We start from the raw sequence: 18,941 nt of genomic DNA, 5'->3' as shown, positions 1-18,941 counted from the left end.
CAGTGTTCTTAAGACCCATAACAAGTCCAAGGTTAGCTGCACTTATTTCAAGGACATTGTCGTGCAGTTTGAACCTTTCAATCAAAAAATTGCAAAGTGGTCGGTGCAAGCGAGTGCATAATACATATGACAATGTACCAAACCCAATATCAGTAACTCACTTTTCCTTCGATAATTTTTCCACTGTATGATGGAATCTTTCCAGGTTGCATCTAATCATCAAACATTTCACTTGTTTTGACTCATTTACTTTCCCACTCTGACCTGAAACGGGGGAACCATATGCCACCTTGTCTTTGGGGTTCAATTTCCTCCACTTCACAACAATCTCTTGTTCCCTTATTGTACCTGAAAATATAAACTATCATTAAAAAAATTATTTTAATAAACTATGACCCAATATGTTGCCATCTCTCACCTCATTGTCGAACTATGCGCTGCGAACTTGACCCATTTCATCCTATTCATTTTTCTTGTGAATCATTTATTTTTAATATAAAAAATCATCCTAATATTAAGCAACCACATTTCCATTTTGTAGATACATGTATGTTCATGAAATGGAAAAATGCATCTGGGCCAACGGTGAGATTGTGGATTTTATATCCCACCATAAATACACTTGTGAGGAAATGATTAGACTCTCAATAAATTGATGAAAAATAGCGATAATCTCAAAAAATCAACGAATAAACCAAGAATTCACTAATTAGAACTGTTTAAAAGATGAGAGGGCTCAGTCTCTGTTAGAGGACTCAGAATCAAATTAAAAGTAAAGGAGGTAAATCAAAAGGAAATCATAAAATTCATGAAGCAATCCTAATTTTTTCCATTTTGTTAATTTTGATAAAATTCGAGGATGAAAGGGGAGCGAGCCTTTGCAGTACTTTCCGCCACAGGAGTTTCAAATTACAACAGAGATAGAGAGGCCAAGCCACACGATGAACGAATGACACAAGCCACGCCCCCGCTGTCCCCACGTGCAACCTGCGACATCTCCAACGCAACCAAATCTAATCCAAAATCCCGCGAAATTATCTTGCCAAATCCAAATGTGAGGAAAAAAATATCGATAGAGTAACAGTGTTGAATTCTTCACCCACTTTGTTGTTTTTGGTGGCAACTGATCACTACGCAAATATCTCATTTTCAGCGGACTTCCCAATATTCTCTCTCTCTCTCTCTCTCACTAAAAACCCAATTGCAAATCACAGCATCACAGACTGGTCGATCGCTTTCTGGGTTTTGTTTCTGATATTCTCGACTTCATTTTGGTAATTAATTTATGGGTTTCTAAATTTCCTTTCTGATAATCCATGTAATGGCACTACGAGCAAAATGGGTTTCTTTTGTTGATCTTCAATTATTGCTTTTTTCTTTTAATTTTGTCTGTGCTCTGTTCTTGTTCTTCAATGGCATCACCCTTAATTTTGGTAATTTCTGCAATGAAATCAGTTTCATTCCATAGCTGGTTCTGGCTGGTTTTTTAGTGTTATAATCTTTAATTTTAAATGGGTTTTTGTTATCTTTGACTTTTCGGCAATGGGGCAATTAATCACCAGGTAAAAATGCAAGCGTCAACTTATGGTGCACTGAAGGGGAGCATAGGATTTGGGGTCCAAAACCAAAGAAGGGTATCGGGTTTTGGTGAATTGAGAAATAGAACGAGTACAGTATCCAGAAATCTGTGCGTGATTGATAGGAGCACTTGCTGCGGTGGATTGTGCCTCAGTTCTGCGGCTATGGGAGCCAAGCTTGCAGGTCTCAGAACGGGCTTTGATGGGATTTCCATGTCCACGTTAAAAGCCAGATCGGTCCAGGCTCGGGCTTCTGGTTTGTTAATTGCTCTCTTAATCATGCTTTTTCATTTTTGCTTATTTGTTAGCTTCTTGGTCATGGGAACCTCCTGTGATCATTACTGATGCTTTGGTGGAAGATTCTCTGTACTAAATCGTTTCCTATCAATATTATCGTTTCGTTTCAAAAAAATATGGTGAGTTCTATCAGAAGATAGTATCTGTCTCTGTTTTTTGCTTTCAATAAAGATCTTCTAGTTGTCTATTTGTTATCCATATCTGGTTAGTGATGCATGTAACTTTCTTAGTTTAGTCAAAGTCTAGCCTCATTCTATTGTTCGACTGCGAGGACGAGGGTTTGTTTCATACTAATTGTCACCTCCTCTTAATGGGTGCTGTCACAGCTGTTTTATGGCAATTTTGGCCAGTTGGGATTACATGAAATTCGTCGTCAAGAGTATGATTGGAAAACTATGTTCTAAATCTGTTGTTGCTTACTCCATGAAAAAGTCATTTCAATATGTTGTTGCTCACTCCATGAAGAAGTCATTTCAATCTGTTGTATCTTCAAAATAAAAAATATCAGTAAAATCTGTCTCTATGGAACTGTATATGCTGTAACCAATCTGGATGCTTCTTGGATGGTGTTGAATGACCTTACATGTCGGTTTAGGAGGATGCATACCTTTGTTTCCTTGGGATTTAAAAACTGGATTTCAATACTTTACTGGGCCATTATACATTGGATTTTGATTTTATTATTGTTCTTACTAGTACTATATAATGCAGATGGCGATCTTGAGAATCTTGTTCCCTCCAAGCCTCAGGGGAAGTCTTCTGGAACAGTTTTGCCATTTGTTGGTGTTGCTTGTCTTGGAGCCATTTTATTTGGTTATCATCTGGGGTACGGTTTAATTTGATTACGAGAATACATTCTCAATTCAGTCTCAGTTTCCTTACCAAGTGATTTAGGTTGTGCATGTCAAGTAAGATATTATGTTTCAGTTGGTCACAGAATGTGTACGCAAGTCATGACATCTTGTTATTTTTCTTTCTACAGTGGTTCAGCGTATAACTTAATCATGTGTGAGGCTCACTATGACATCTGCCTGTATTTTTTTGCAGGGTGGTAAATGGTGCTCTTGAGTACCTATCCAAGGATCTTGGCATTGCTGAAAATGCTGTATTACAAGGCAAGTCCACTTTTTGGTCAGTTTAATCTGTGGAAAATAGCATAACTCAAGTAAATTTCTGGTTTGTTTTCTTGTTTGTATTCTTCATATATTAGAGTCACATGAAGCAATTTTCACCATTTTCCTGTTCCTTGAGGACTCCATTACAAAATTAAGGAAGGAATATATAGTCAATTACTATCATTATTTTTCAACCAAAAAAAAAGTATTGTAGGTTATTTTAAAGACTCAGTGCATTTACTTAACTGCACTGCAACGCATATAATGTCGCCCAAAATTTAGGTTTTTTTTTTTGGCATATACTGTTTGCTATTAATATTGCATAGTTCCAATACCATAAAATCTTTTGCAGGGTGGGTGGTTAGTGCGCTTCTAGCCGGTGCCACAGTTGGATCATTTACTGGTGGAGCGTTGGCTGATAAGTTTGGCAGAACTAGGACTTTTCAATTAGATGTCATTCCTCTAGCAATTGGAGCATTTTTATGGTCTGTCTTTTTCCATCAACTATATGGTTGTGATCATTAATATGAGTGTTATAAACTAATGAATAGTTTTCTTTAATATTTCAGTGCCACATCCCAGAGTGTGCAAACAATGATAGTTGGCCGCTTACTTGCTGGCATTGGAATTGGTATCACATCTGCTATTGTCCCACTTTATATATCTGAGGTACTAGCTATGTTTATACATTCCCATTCTCAATTGTTGGCTTTTGACATGTTAACTTTACCACCTACCAACGCTATATACTTATGTGCAGATCTCTCCAACTGAAATTCGTGGTGCGCTTGGATCTGTAAACCAGCTTTTTATATGTATTGGGATTCTTGGAGCGCTGGTGGCTGGATTACCTTTAGCAGCAAATCCATTATGGTATTTCATCATTGCACCTTTTCTTTTCTTTATGAACCATTTTGTTTATATGTGCACATGTGTGTGTGTGAGTGTGTGTGTGTGTGTGTGTGTGTGTGTGTGTGTGTGTGTGTGTGTGTGTGTGTGTGTGTGTGTGTGTGTGTGTGTGTGTGTGTGAGAGAGAGAGAGAGAGAGAGAGAGAGAGAGAGAGTATGTGTTTATACTTTTTTGCGACAGTTTATAAAACCCAACATCTGTTCAGAAAAGTTACTCATTGTTGATTGAAGTTTGACAAATATAAAAGAAGGTGGAAGTAGAAATTAGGTGATAACTTGGCTAACTGGGCTCAGGTTTGGATGCTAATATTTATGGAAAATGCTAGGCTTACCACATTTTTATACCATATTGTGTACAACCTCTCTAATAGAGGTGGGCCCCATTGTATTGTTGGGCTCCACCTCTATTAGAGAGGTGGTACACAATGTGGTATAAAAATGTGGTCATCCTAGCATTACCCATATTTTATATATGAAGTATAAATACATTTTTGGCTTTGAGTTTGATATAGAATTTTTCTGGTAAAGAGCCTATTGGCTAAAGTCTAAAAACAGTAGAGATATAGAAAATTCCTCATATTCAAATGGGTGGAAAATAAAAATAGAATCTGGTGAAACTTTTACCTTTCTTGACAAGTTCGAACTTATGTTATTGGGGCTAAATTAACCTCCTAGCTAGATTGATCTATCAATTTTCTAATAATCACAATCTTTGTTACTTTATTCCAGCGAGACAGAATGTTGCACTGTAAGATTTTCATTTCATCTCGTGTAATTATTCATCATTCTCAAGTGTATATTTTGCTGCAAGCGGATGAGTTTTTGAAATTATGGTAAACACTGAATGAATTCTTGATTATGCTTTCTATTGGTAAAAATGAATATATGAAACTCTGTTTATGGACTTTAGTAGTCTGGATAACAGTGGTATAAATCTTTCCTATTTTTAAATATCAATTTTCCTGCTCTCTGTCTCTGTCTCTGTCTCTGTCTCTGTCTCTGTCTCTCTCTCTCTCTCTCTCTCTCTCTCTCTCTCTCTCTCTCTCTCTAATATTTTTTCTATCAGGTGGAGGACAATGTTTGGTGTTGCAATAGTACCCTCTGTTCTACTGGCGCTAGGAATGGCTGCTTCACCCGAAAGTCCAAGATGGCTTTTCCAGGTTGTCAAGAATGTTCGATCAAGTAGCAGCACAGATGTTATGAGTGCAATTTTTATTGTGCTCTTTTCAGCTTTTAATTGGATATGATTGTTTCCTTCAAAATTATTTTCAATGGAAGTGCTAAGCTAATCCCTCTCTGCAGCAAGGAAAAATTTCTGAAGCTGAAAAGGCTATAAAAACATTATATGGAAAAGAAAGAGTTAGTGAGGTTATGCATGACTTAACATCTGCAACTCAGGGTTCTGTAGAGCCTGAAGCCGGCTGGTTTGATCTGTTCAGTAGCCGCTATTGGAAAGGTTTGCCTAAATTTTATGGAATTCATGTTTGCGATGTTAAGCGTTCTTCTTTTTCTCTGTTGACATATGCCTTTATGCAGTTGTTAGTGTTGGTGCGGCACTTTTCTTGTTCCAACAATTGGCTGGGATAAATGCTGTGGTCTATTATTCTACTTCTGTCTTCCGCAGTGCTGGCATTACATCTGATGTTGCAGCAAGTGCTCTTGTTGGAGCAGCAAATGTCTTCGGTTTGTGTCTCACTATCTTTCTTTTTGAAGATTGGAAAATTTGTTTCGTCTTTGTCATGAAATGTTTGCTAATGCCAAGAATGGTATCTTTTCAGGAACTGCTGTCGCATCCTCACTGATGGACAGACAAGGAAGGAAAAGTCTTCTACTCATAAGCTTCGGTGGAATGGTAGCGTTCTTTTTATTATAGATCTATTTCTTTGTTTGAAGTAATTGAATACCTTATATATAGATGCACACATGCACACACACATGGCAGACATTAATACAAAAAGGTAAAGTTTTATTTATTTATTGGCATTGATCTAGGTTTAAATTTCAACTCTTGAATTTTAACCTAACGATTGGTGACTATGTGCTTACGGCTCTATATATATGTAAATATACAGATACTATGCTCCCACATGTATGGGTCAGTCTGGTAGAAACGCTAACTTGAGAGTAGTACAGTAGCTGCATTGGCTTGCCGCTCTTGTCCATATACACTTGTTAACTAATCATTTGGATACGTAGTACATTGTGGCTTGGCCGTGCAGACCACTTATAGTAATGTGAGGCTGGTGGCTGCAGAAGTGGCCATGAATTCTATGGCGTGTCTGTCAGGGCTTGGAGGGTCCTTTTTCGGATAAGTAGAAATGTTGAGTCAATATATTGCTGATTCATTCCAACATGATTTAAAAGTGATCTGTACTTAATGATTATAGATATTTCTTCTCCATTAACCCAAGTGCTTTACATGTGTGCCCCTTCAGTTTTAGATTCACAGTCTGCATAGGTAGCAGACAAAGGTCATGAGGCTTGGAAATTTCATTTAGTTGAAAAAATCATGGAAAAGTTGCACGCTATTTCTCCTTTGTGTCCTGTACATTGACCTTAAATGGCTTCCTGAGTGGACGATTTTTCTGAAAAACAAAATTATCATCCCCCAATGCATTTAAAAAGCTTTGGCAGTGCTGTTGCTTTAATTGAAATTGTGATAAAAATGGTTTCCTGTTTTTCCCTCTCTTTCTCATGTATTACTGATAATTTTTTCTTTCTTGATTCATTAAGGCTGCTTCAATGTTGCTGCTTGCTTTGTCCTTTACATGGAAAGTCCTGGCTCCGTATTCTGGCCCCCTTGCTGTTGCTGGGACTGTTCTGTAAGTCAGAGGTTCCCTTTAAAATATAGATCCATACTCTATGCATTTGAAAGCTAAATATCCTATTTTAACATGGTTTTCAATTTTTTTTTTCTTTACAGCTATGTATTGTCCTTTTCACTTGGCGCTGGCCCTGTGCCTGCTCTCCTTCTTCCAGAGATATTTGCTTCAAGAATCAGAGCAAAAGCAGTTTCTTTGTCATTGGGCATGCACTGGGTAAGTGATAATAGGAAAGGGTTTTTTTTCCAACAGCTATTAGTTATGATATCCTGCCCAACCAGTCAGTATGTTTGAAGGATTAAGACTTTCCAGTAAAGCATGGCTGTTGTTTATATTTTAGATGCAGGAAGCAAGACAAATTTTTGGGTACTTAAATAATTCAAACCTAACAAACTTTTTTTTTGGTCAAGTCAAACCAAACGAACTTGATTGCAGGAAGGATATTCATTTATCTTGCCAATGACTCTCTGTTATTGTCTAGACCTGCAGTCGGATATTTATATATTCATGCCTGACTGTGTTTGCATATACATACATATTTGGTATGCCTGTTAAGTATGTAAAAACTTTACTTCTGTTTTCTGTGTGGAATGAAAACGAATGAAGAGATGGATATTATGCTTACATTGATCCTGTTTGCGCAAGGTTATTTTGGCTGTGCCTTTATACTCCATCGGTTTACCTTTCTTATCTCATTTATTAACTGAATGTTTATGCTGTTTCACCAGATTTCAAACTTCGTCATAGGCCTCTATTTCTTGAGCTTTGTAACCAAGTTCGGGATCAGCTCAGTGTATCTCGGATTTGCTGGTGTCTGTCTTCTTGCTGTCTTGTACATAGCTGGTAATATTGTTGAAACGAAAGGGCGGTCATTGGAGGAAATAGAGCGTGCTCTTAGCGTCTCAACTTGATTATGATATGACTCAAACTACATGTAAAAATCTCACAACAGCTTTGGATTTTGGCCGAAGCATAGGCACCGTCACTCCTTTTCATGCTATGTGGACTAGGTCATTTCCACCTCTCGGGGTCTTGTATTTAGAGATTGAACTTTTGATTGTAACCGGATAAAATGGTGTCTATGGAATTCCATAGCTGTGCACAATACTACTCGGTGATGAGTGCTATGTGAATAAAATATCTTAGTATCTACCGTGAATTTTGATACTGTTCTTAATTTGTTGTCAGATTGAATGACTTGTGTACAGGACCTTAAATGGTGTTCAGCCAAATAGGCCCAATATTTTTTTTATGGTATGATTTGGAAGATTCCACAAAAAAAATGTTCCGGTATTGGCTGAACACCAAAAAAAGATCGTGTTGGGAGCAAGTGCTTGGAAACTTTTATGCGTTTGCCATAAAAGAATGTTGGGCCTATTTGGTTTTGTTTTCAGATTACTAGGCCTATTTAGTTACTGTTTTTGAGCTTCTTTGTTAACCATTTGAGTTTTTCAATTTTCAGTTTTTAGTCTTTTTGTTTTCAAATACCCAAAAAAATAAAAAAAATAAAAAACCAAAAATAAAAAATGGTTACCAAATATGTTTTATTTTATTTTATTTTTCACTATAAGAAAAATAATAAATTATCTTATGTATATCCACATTAGAAACTAAGGTTTAACTGTTACAAAATTACCTTTAAAAAACTATAATACCTTGGGTTGTATCAAATCGAGAGAGATAACGAACAAAAAAATAGCAACTTGTTCTTGGATTATGACATATCTAGAGGCTCTCAAGTTAGTATTAGTTCATAACTAGCAAAAAAATAGCAACTTGTTCTTGGATTATGACATATCTAGAGGCTCTCAAGTTAGCATTAGTTCATAACTCTTCGCAAAATGTTATGTATACATTGATGTTCCATTCTAAGAGCACTTCCACCAGTTAGCCCTAGGGCAGCTACTATTCACGTGAATAGTGGCTGCCCTACCCTCCTTTAGCAAAGTGTGCTTCCAGCAGTTTAGGCTTGCCATTGCAAATATTATTCATTTTTTTTTTTTTTTTCACAACTTTGTTTACTTAAACAATTAATTTGGATAACATTTTCGGATAAGATTTTTGGGTTCCTACGTATGAAAAATCATTTTCTCAAGATTTTTAGCGGAGGTGCAATATTGACTAAGTATGAAAAATGGTTTTTCGAAATAATCATTTTCTCAAGAAAATTTTTGGCGGCTTTTATTCCTTACACATCAAATAAGAAAACTTGATTTTATGGGATTTTAATATGAAGTATATATTGACTTAATGAGCCATCATTTTTAGCCTAAATCGTATTTTGCACTAAAACCGATTTTTCATATTTTGATTTGGTGGGAATTTGATTTTCTAGTATTTTTATTTGAATCCAAATGGGGGGTACTTCCTTATTTACATTGTAAACTTAAGTAAATTGAGCAATATAAAAATAAATAAAAGTAAAAGGACAAAGACATTTACTTAAATGTTGAAAATGGAAATAAGGTATAGAGAGAAAAAAATAATAATTTTTTGGTATTTTTTATTACAAAAATATTGGTTGTTGGTGTTAAAAGTGAAGAGTATTGGTTGGTATTTATAGAAAACAATTTCAGTATTTTTTGGGTATTTTTTTAAAAAAAATTTCTTTCTTTTTATTGGAACAATGGGGGTGACATCATCGTGACATCAGCTCAGCCAGCAAGCACTCAGCCGAACCCCACCTCGGGCCAGCCAGTCTGGCCCCACCTCTTGCCCGGGCTCCATTTTGTTGTTGGAACGCCTACAGACCCAAACCCCCTCCCGAGCCCAGCTGGATTGCTAGAAATGCTCTAAAAGGCTCATAACCTAAATGTTCATAGAAATGTCACCTAAATTTTTACTGCAGTTTTAATTTGTCACCTTAAAGAAAAATTTATAAGAAATGTCATCTTAATTTTTCAAAATCCATGATTTGTTACCTTCCCCCATGCCATGTGCATCACCGGTGGCTCTAGCCAACCCCACTCACCTTGAAATTCATTCCCCCTTCGATGTGTTTTGGAGGTAGTTGGGGTTGGAGCAGGGGAGAAAGGGAGAGAAGTCTCTTTTTTCTCTCTTTTTTTTTTTTCCTTGAAAATGAAAAGTCTAAAATACCCTTAAAATGGATGGAAAACTGAATGTTATTAAAGTCAGAATGACAAATAATGAATTTTGAAAAATTAAGATGACATTTCTATGAAAATTCCTATAATCTACTTTCATGTTTTGGTTGATTCTAAAACATAATCATGACTAGGTGACTCTTGGGTTGCGTTTGAAGGTCATGGAGTTGGGTCTGAGGATCACTGCGTCAATTCAAGTTCAATGGTGCCCAAATCTAGTCCGAAAATTGCTGGAAAGGTGTGTGGGTCACTAGGTTGGCTTGGAAATCACTCATTTGGGTTCAAATGTCATCAGATTGGACAGTGGGTCACTAGGGTTGGGTCTAGTTGTTGTCACGTTAGGTCCAGTTGCTAAAAGGCTAGGTTAGCGGGTCACGAAGTCGGGCCTAAGGGGATGAGTTTGAGTGTTAAAATTAGTTTGTGGTCGCTGATGTTTTAGTGTCATGTAGGTGTAACAAGTGGGCCCACTTTTTCAAGGTAGCAAGTCCCAATTATAGTCTAAAATATCGATAATATCGACGAAATATTGATGGATATTATCGTTTTTTCAAGTCACGGATATTTCGGAACGTATCGATATACATATCGTATAAATATTGATAATATCGATGTAATGGAAAGAAAGAAAAACAAACACAAAGCACACACCCAAAGGGACCCCAACTCCTCAAGAACCATATTGCTCGTGTTTTTGTGATAATATGCTAAAATATGTATATTTATATTGTTTTGTTTTGAACTGTTTTTGTAATAATTAGATTTTCACAAGAGAATTTGAGTATTTGACCTTTCCTTTTGGGATGAAATTGAGCGGCTCATGGAAAGAATTTGAAACCCCATCTTCAAATGATTTTGCTTATGGACAACGTCAACCAATCTCGGATCCATATGGGTGACATGTTAACAATTAAATGGAAAATTATTTTGGGGATTTATCATTTGATGACTACTCACAATACACTTATTCTACACATAGAGATGATGAAGATACTGAAAAATTTGAACCTCATAGTCACTCATGTATCTTATCATGCAATATATAAAGTGTAAAATATTGTAGTAAATCATTATATATAAATGATTATGGTGTGTTTAATCTTCTTTCTTTAATTACTTTATATTTTCTATACTCACAGTGTTTGTTAGCTCGCTATATAATCAACTTAAATCAGTTAAACCCATCATGCAATAAATTTCCTTCCAATTTTTTGTGATAGACTAATAGATAATTGACTAAATAAACATTCTCCAAAGTTTCAATAAAAATTTCCAAGTTTTTCTTACAATTTCCGTGGTTTTTATTCAATTTTTATCGATATCAATAATATCCCGATATATTTATCAAAATTTGTTTAAGTACTACCAATATTTCCAATACCATTGATAATTTAGACCTTGGTCCCAGCTCATAGTTTCAATTTTGACTTAGTTGAGTTATGCAACTTTGAAGTAACACCTATTTTGATGAAACTTAACAATGTAATTTTTCGAGTTCATAGAATGAAAGTTCATGTTACAGGAAGTGTATGTTGGAAATAATGACAATATCAGAAGGCAACAAAAAAAGAAATGATTTGTTTGGTGTAGTCTATGAAGATTGCCAATGGAGTTATAAATTCATCTTTGCTTGGTGTAGTCTACGAAGATTGACAAAGGTCTGAATTCAGTTTTGCTTGGTGTATTTTAGGAAGATTGCGAAGGAGGTGTTTTCGTGGTTCCAAATCCAAAGTGCGTCCTTCTCACATGTACCTCGTGCTTGCATTGCAATAGCGTCTCTCGTAGGTTTAGCACGTTTTGGCCTTTGAGCCAAGCCAAGTAACTACTAATGAGCTATTCAACTTCAATGCTTTCAAATAGTGAAGCTTCTCAGATGTGAATCTTACTCAATCAAATTGGGCTGACTCTGTTCATGTACAACAAAGGCCTCTTTTTTCTTTGGATGAATATAGCAACAAACCAGTCAAAAGTTTTATAGGTAAATATCATTCACTCTTGCCATGTTCAACATATTTGCACCAAAAGTGTATAAAGCTGGAAACATAACGAATTATACCAGCAAAACATTTTACTTACAATGAAAACACACAAAACATATTCGGAAATAGTCTGATTCAATTACAAAAATGCCAGAAAAAGTCACCAAATGAGTTTTCAATCCAACATATGCAGCTAGTGGAGACAAACATGATTGGTTTGAGCTAAACATATTTCAAAATGATTCATACACAGTCTAACAATGTTAGAAATCACAAAATAAAATAGTAATCAGTTCTTTTTTTCTTTATAAAATTTTCGTTTGGTCATTTCATGTTTTCTACCTTATACAGTGCACAAGAAATACAGGAATGAAGTGTTTGATAGAGAAGTTGAACATTTACCCAACCATTATAACTAACATTTGCAAGGTAGATGCTCTCTACCAATAAAAAACTAATCACCTAGGTTAAGCAATCACCTTGCAGCCAAATCTTCTGAAATCAAGGGACAAATTTTAGAACCTTTTGGAAACCAGCACTCAGGGGAACCATATTTCATCTTCATGGCAATATTTACATGTTTGCTTTCCTTTCCCACCTTTCCTTTGTGTCCAGCCTAACAAAATAGTAACAATAGATTAAAAAAGTACAGTATATAAATTAAAACAATAAATAAATAATGCAACACTACAATGATTGGAATGTTCATTATGAGCCGAACAGATCATCTCAAAGCTATCTTCCTATGTTTCCAGTCATACATATGACATAAAATACAGGGGTGCACAATACGCAGGATGCACACACATAGAAGCATGTGCGTGCACATACACAGGCCATGGACATATAGAATGCTAGGCGTACCATCTTTTGGTACAACATTTTCATACCACTTAATGTGGCATCAGACTTGTGCATGCCACATCAACTAATGATTCCAACTTTATTTAAATTTTTATTCACTGGAGAAGCTGTTTTAGCTTCTCCCTCCTCCCTAGCTGAAAAACTTCCCATCACAGGCAGATATAGCATCATCAATCACCGGTGAAAAATTGACCATGCATTCTAGATCTGGATTCTGGTACACTCCTTGTTTCTCCAGTCAGATGGCTCCTATCAGCAATGGTTTATTTGAAAGGGTTAAGACTCAGGAACTATATATCGAAGGATTCTCCCATCTCGAGCACAAAGGGAGGATGGAAGTGTAAAGATAAGAAGATGACGTTTGGCCAGTGGGTGAGGAGTCACAGAAAGAAGATGCCAGTGTAAAGATAAGAAGATGAAAAGGCTCAAAATATTGTTGGAGTCCTTAGCTGATGTGGGATGTACAAGTCAGATGACACATCAGCTGGTATAAAAATGTGGTACCAAAAGATGGTACACCTAGATATTACTCATGGACATATGTGTGCACACCCACACCCCACACACACACAACTGATACATGCATACGGCCACACACAGAAGAAGCTGCTGTAAAATTGTTGAGTAAGTTACCCAAAATTTCACCAGTTTTCCCCCTCCAAATATGGTGATTTTCTATTTAATCTTTGTTTTTCGCACAAGAGATATATTGTCTCTTTCAAACTTCAAGCAAAAATCACAGCAATTGGGGAATAAATTGGTGACTTCACATCCATGCAACGAGCATTTCTAATATCTACAGGTGTGCAGTGTTCTACAGATGTGCCACAGAAGTCCCATAATATTAGTATCTAGGCATGCATACTTTCAGCTAACTAAGTAGGCATATCATACCCCCAATGCAACTTCTGCCGCTTCTGTGGTGCATGATAGGTTGCTATGCCTTCTTGCTGTACAAGGGAACTGCTTTCTTTCTGGTGGCTCTCAGAGTTAAAGTTAGTTGAATTTTCAATTGGTACAGTTGAATCTTGATTTGCTGAGTGTTTGGCATTCAGGCCTTTGCTGTGAGACTTTCCAGTACCACCTGTGATTCACTTGAAGATTATACAGAAAACAAAAAACATACACGAAAGAAAACAAACATAACCAAGGAAACCAAGGAACCTTTTGGTTTCTTTTCAATCTTTGATGTTGATTTTATCTGTAAACGTCTCCTGTGCAGTTCCTATAAGATTCAAGAGTTTAAGACTTCATATGTAATTAAAGCATTGAATGGAGAAAACCAAAAAGATAATCGATGGGCTTACGATGTTCATTCACAAAAGAAATCGTAAACTACGCGAATTTTTTCCAGACATCTCCAGAACGAAAGCATGATAACTTTCTTTTGGAAGTGAACTCCTTGTTCACTTTTGTTGCCCTGTTGTATTTTTAATAAAGTTTCACGTTTCTTATCGAAATCAACATTTCCATATTCCTAAGCAATGACCAGCATTTGAATTCTAAACTCACCCACTTGCACGGTCTTAGAAATACTATAAGAATCAGTCCTAGGCCCTCTATAAGTTTCCCACCCTTGTCCAGAGGTGTGTATTTGATGAAGCTTATAACATATTCAAAAGTCATTAAATCAGCAATACCCATATTAAAACTCCATAAGATCTTAGAACTAGTCACAGCTACAAGAACCCAATTGAACGGATTGTTCAAAAAGTTGAAGGATGGATCAAAACATGCACAAACAAATCAGCAACCATGTGAAAGACCCAAATACAAAAAATTGGTAATTTATGGTTCTGGATGAAAATCATTCAAAAACAAGTTTTTCTATTTCCTTATTATCCAATGTTTAAGCTTTAGGTAGCACAGAAAGATTTCAATTTCCGTAGAGATATGAGGTGGTAAGAGTACCTGGAACTTGGAAAGCTGGTCTTGGGTGATGCGTCTGGGCTTGTAATTGGGCTGTAAACATGGCGTTGATGCTATTGCTGCTTCCTTTCTCTCATCTTCCTTGTCTGGTTCCTTGCCCATGTCCTCTGTTTTCCTACTCTTCCTTATTTTCCTTCTTTCCCCTTTCTCTATTTACGGATGCCCACCCGCGTAATCGGAGTACTTGTTTGTTTTTACGGTCAAGGTGTTTCCATTACTCATAAACAGAATATTACAAAAAGCCCAATTAAAAAAAATAAAGTAGCCGAGGCCAATATCATTAAAATAAAACAAAACAAAACAAACTGAAACTAAGCCCAAAATCACTACAAACCCTAACCTATCAAATAAGGGGGTCAAATAAGGTCATCTTTAACCATCGGCCGCTGCCATTGCTGCCGCCGCCAATATCATCACCACCATGACAACCACCCGACCTGCTCACTTCATTCCCCCAACTTTTTATTTTTATTTTTAAACTTTCCTAAGGTCGAATATAGTGTAAGTTACCAACTAGATCTTTATTTAATGGTATTATCTTTTCAATATTGCATAAATTGAAATTCTCAGAATTTTTAATATACATTTCGATCCGATTTAAACTTTTGTATAACTTTCAAATTGGATGTCGGATTTAACTCGAGGGTGCAAAAGTTGGAACTCTTTGGATTAGAGTCGATAATAATAATAATTTTGAGCTTTTTTAAAATTATTTTTGTTTTAATCATTTTGGGAGGACAACTAATTTAGAAGTATATATGGTTTTAAAGCTTGAAATATTGACCATGTCTAAATTCATGTTCAAAGATGATTTATTCCATGAAAACTAATAAAATTTGATGGCAGGTGAGTACTATTCTCACATCACTAGCAGATCCACAACCTTTTTCTCTTGTACAACGAATTCATTGGCTTCCTTATATGCGCTCTACTAGTTTATTAGAATAACCTTTAGGATGTCAACAGAGGATGTCATTTAGTCCAATAAAAAAATATATTGACTTGCAAACAAGTTCACCTTTTAGTCCTCTTTATTCAAAAGAATAACCTTTAGGATTTCATTATTGGTTTTCACCTTTTAGTTTTTTAAAGTTTCAAAATTTCAGAATTATTTTTAAATTTTTTTTGAAATACTTTTGAAATTTGAAAAAAGAAAATCCCTAATTTTCTGAATTGAAATGGATATTGAAATTTTCTAAATCGAAATAGATGTTTAAATTCTAACAAATTATGAAACAAAATTGGGAGAAAATTTTCATTGCAAAATTTTTTGAATTGTAATTGGAATGGAAACCCCCTAATTTTAATCCAATCTATCCGAAGATGAGGCCACAGTTCAATATATTGATTCATTGATTGGTAGTTTTTGCTCATTTTAAATTGCTTTATCCTTTACTGGATGTTTTGTATGAGTAATAAACAAGAGTTTAGCCAGCATTTTCTATTGACATGTATATCATTATCGATTCAATTTTCTATTACACTTGCTATTTTGACTAAAAGTTTTGAGAAGCATTTGGATTTTGGAGATGCAAATAGGACCTAATTGTTACTTTTGTATGTAACTTTTTTATTTTTCTACACTTTTGTTACATATTCATTCAATAGGTCCTTGCCCAATGCAAAGATTTCCGAGTGCAAAGATTGCCAAACTCTATACTTGCTCGAGATTGGAGATGTGAACTCACTACTATGTTTTACTATTTGCGCGACGAGAGTTTGCGCGACGAAGACAAATTCGTCATGCCAATCACCCTTGCGCGACAAAGTATACCACACGTAGCACAAAATCGAGCGACGACAAAATTTCGTTGCACAAAAAGACTTAGCACAACAAAAAACTATATTGTCCCAAAAAGCTAGGGAAAAAACCCAGGAACCTTTTTTTTTGGCGCCAAAGCCTTACGTGATGACAATTGTTGTTGCAAGAGATAGCTTTGCGCGACAAAATTCTTGGCGTCGTGAAAAAAAAAAGCCGAGAAGAAAAACGCGGGTTTTAGGTATTGGCGCCAAATTCTTGCACGACGAGATATTTTATTTTGTCGCGCGTACTCTTTGACGACAAATAATTTTCGTCGCGTTAAAAAACATTCCAATATCTTGCGCGACGACATATTTCACAACGACAGGATGAGTTGGCGCGACAAATACTTGAGGGACGAAAAATATTCTTGTTGTAGCACAAAGTTTGATGTCGGCACAACCTTGCGAGACGAAAACTATAATTGCGCAACAAATTTTCGCACGATGATGCAATTCTTTTTGTCGAGCAAATTGTTATGTTTTTGCGCGACGACTGTTTTGTTTAGCAAATCTTCATCCTTTACATCATCGGTTTCAGCCATTGTAGAGGCAAACTGCAAAAAAAATTGCAACTTGCCTCTACCTCTCTCTTGAACGATTTCGGCAAACAAAACTCGTCAATTTCATTTCGTTTATGAGTTGAACTACCTCTGCTTCTGCTATGTTCGTTGGGTATGTATTTTTTGTCGTTAGTGTAAAAGTTTTAATGTAAATTTATACTGACACCATTAATTTCGTTGTCTATAGGGATATTATATGTGATTAGCGATTACTGGAGAATGATTGATAAGGTATTTTCGTCATTTTATAATTTAAAAATATAAAATTAATTACATTATGTTTAAATTTTTTTTGTGAAATTATATTTATGTTATGTTGTTAAATTTATACACGTTGATATACGAAGTTTATTGAAATTAACTTAGTACATTTTTTTTTAAAGTCAAACTTAGTTTCCCGTTTGAGGTTAGTTGAATATCGCGCATGGATGCGAAAGCATGACTGCGGTCAATTAATTCTTGAATTGTCCCATTATTTGGACAGTTTGGGAATGCATGGTCGTGTCACGTAATTTACGGCTACATGATTAGGTTTCGATTGTGGAGATTTCGATGTCATCTCGGTACGTTATTTGGGTAGTACGTAGGTATTTTATACCTATAGTACACCTCAAGAACTGTGTCAAGATGCTGCCGAAATTCATCCACGTCGAAATCTAATCTCATATAGCCGTAAATTATGTGATATGACTATGCATTCTCAAATGGGATAGGGCCCTTACCGGAGGCATAAGGTGACATTATGATTTTATATGAATACAACATGATTGTTGTATTGTGATTGTGGTTGCAGGAATTATGAGCAGGAGGTGGATACAGAACCCGAATAGGTGCGTAGATGAATATTTGGATGGAATCGAGGATTATATTGACTTTGCACGGACACACAACCCGGGTGCAACTAGAATCCGTTGTCCTAGTCATAGGTATAACAACACGTTGTGGGAGACAATTGAAAATGTTCAATTTCATTTAGTAAGGAATGGAATGATTGAGACATACAACACTTGGACCTATCACGGGGAACAATTAGACATTGCTTCGTCTTCAAGGGCCACAAGAGTGGAGAATGTTGAACTTATTATGGATCCTTAATGAACAAGTCATAGATATTATAAATAATGCTTTTTCATTTGCATTGACTAGCAGCAATCAGGAAGGGGAAGATGACGTGCCTACATCAATGGACAGTGCAGAGTTTGAACAGTATGAAAAACTGTTACAAAATGCCAACCAAAAGTTATACCCAAGGTGTGAGAACTTTTCTATTTTGACGGCCATTGTGGAGCTAATGCACGGAAAAATAAAGTATCATATGTCGAATCTGTGTTTCGATTACTTTTTAGGGGTTTTTAAGAGAATATTTCCGACGGACAATTGTTTGCCGAAAGACCACCGACAGGCGCAGAAGGTGTTGAATGGTCTTGGATTGAGTTATGAAAAAATTCACGCTTGCAAAAACAATTGCATGTTATTCTACAAAGAGTATGAAACATTGGATACATGCCTTATATGCAATGAGTCGAGGTTCAAAAAAACATCTCATAATAGAATGACTAAGATCCCACAAAAAGTCATGCATTATCTGCCCTTGAAACCTAGGTTGCAGCGATTGTATATGTCGACGCATATTGCCACATATATGAAATGACATAAGGAAAAACGGGTAGATGACGATGTGATGCGGCATTCTGCAGATGGGGAAGCATGAAAAAAGTTTCGATCGAATGTTCCCCGAGTTTGCTGCTGATCCCCGAAATGTTAGATTGGGACTTGCCACTGACGGATTCAATTCGTACGGGGTTCTAAACCAACACCACAATACTTGGTCGATTTTCGTATTCCCATATAATTTGCCGTCTTGGAAGTGCATGAAAAAAGAATATATGATGACGACTGTTTTGATAACTGAGGATCCCGGCATGTCAATCGATGTTTACTTACGGCCGTTGGTTGATGAGCTCAAGGATTTATGGACAAACGGTG

At 36.1% G+C, this 18,941-nt stretch overlaps 2 protein-coding genes across 2 annotated transcripts; one reads left to right on the top strand and one right to left on the bottom strand.

Annotated features, from left to right (window-relative positions):
• Positions 1-892: 892 nt before the first annotated feature.
• PGLCT (plastidic GLC translocator) lies at positions 893-7,896 on the top strand. The gene is made up of 14 exons (XM_008246307.3): positions 893-1,274; positions 1,563-1,833; positions 2,586-2,700; positions 2,922-2,989; positions 3,342-3,474; positions 3,559-3,658; positions 3,750-3,862; positions 4,964-5,057; positions 5,200-5,353; positions 5,434-5,580; positions 5,676-5,749; positions 6,631-6,719; positions 6,821-6,935; positions 7,448-7,896. The coding sequence occupies exons 2-14, from the start codon at positions 1,569-1,571 to the stop codon at positions 7,628-7,630; spliced, it is 1,650 nt and encodes a 549-aa protein (XP_008244529.1). The 5' UTR covers positions 893-1,274; positions 1,563-1,568; the 3' UTR covers positions 7,631-7,896.
• Positions 7,897-12,062: 4,166 nt separating this feature from the next.
• LOC103342672 (uncharacterized) lies at positions 12,063-14,902 on the bottom strand. Its single transcript, XM_008246308.3, has 4 exons — positions 14,575-14,902; positions 13,828-13,888; positions 13,558-13,747; positions 12,063-12,415 (listed from the first exon to the last, which is right to left on the bottom strand). The coding sequence occupies exons 1-4, from the start codon at positions 14,692-14,694 to the stop codon at positions 12,373-12,375; spliced, it is 414 nt and encodes a 137-aa protein (XP_008244530.1). The 5' UTR covers positions 14,695-14,902; the 3' UTR covers positions 12,063-12,372.
• Positions 14,903-18,941: the final 4,039 nt, after the last annotated feature.

The sequence above is a fragment of the Prunus mume genome, linkage group LG4 (assembly GCF_029339155.1).
Source record: "Prunus mume cultivar Tortuosa linkage group LG4, ASM2933915v1, whole genome shotgun sequence".
Lineage (NCBI taxonomy): Eukaryota > Viridiplantae > Streptophyta > Magnoliopsida > Rosales > Rosaceae > Prunus > Prunus mume.
The sequence above is the reverse complement of the archived record's forward strand: the minus strand, read 5'-3'. Positions and strand labels throughout refer to the sequence as shown.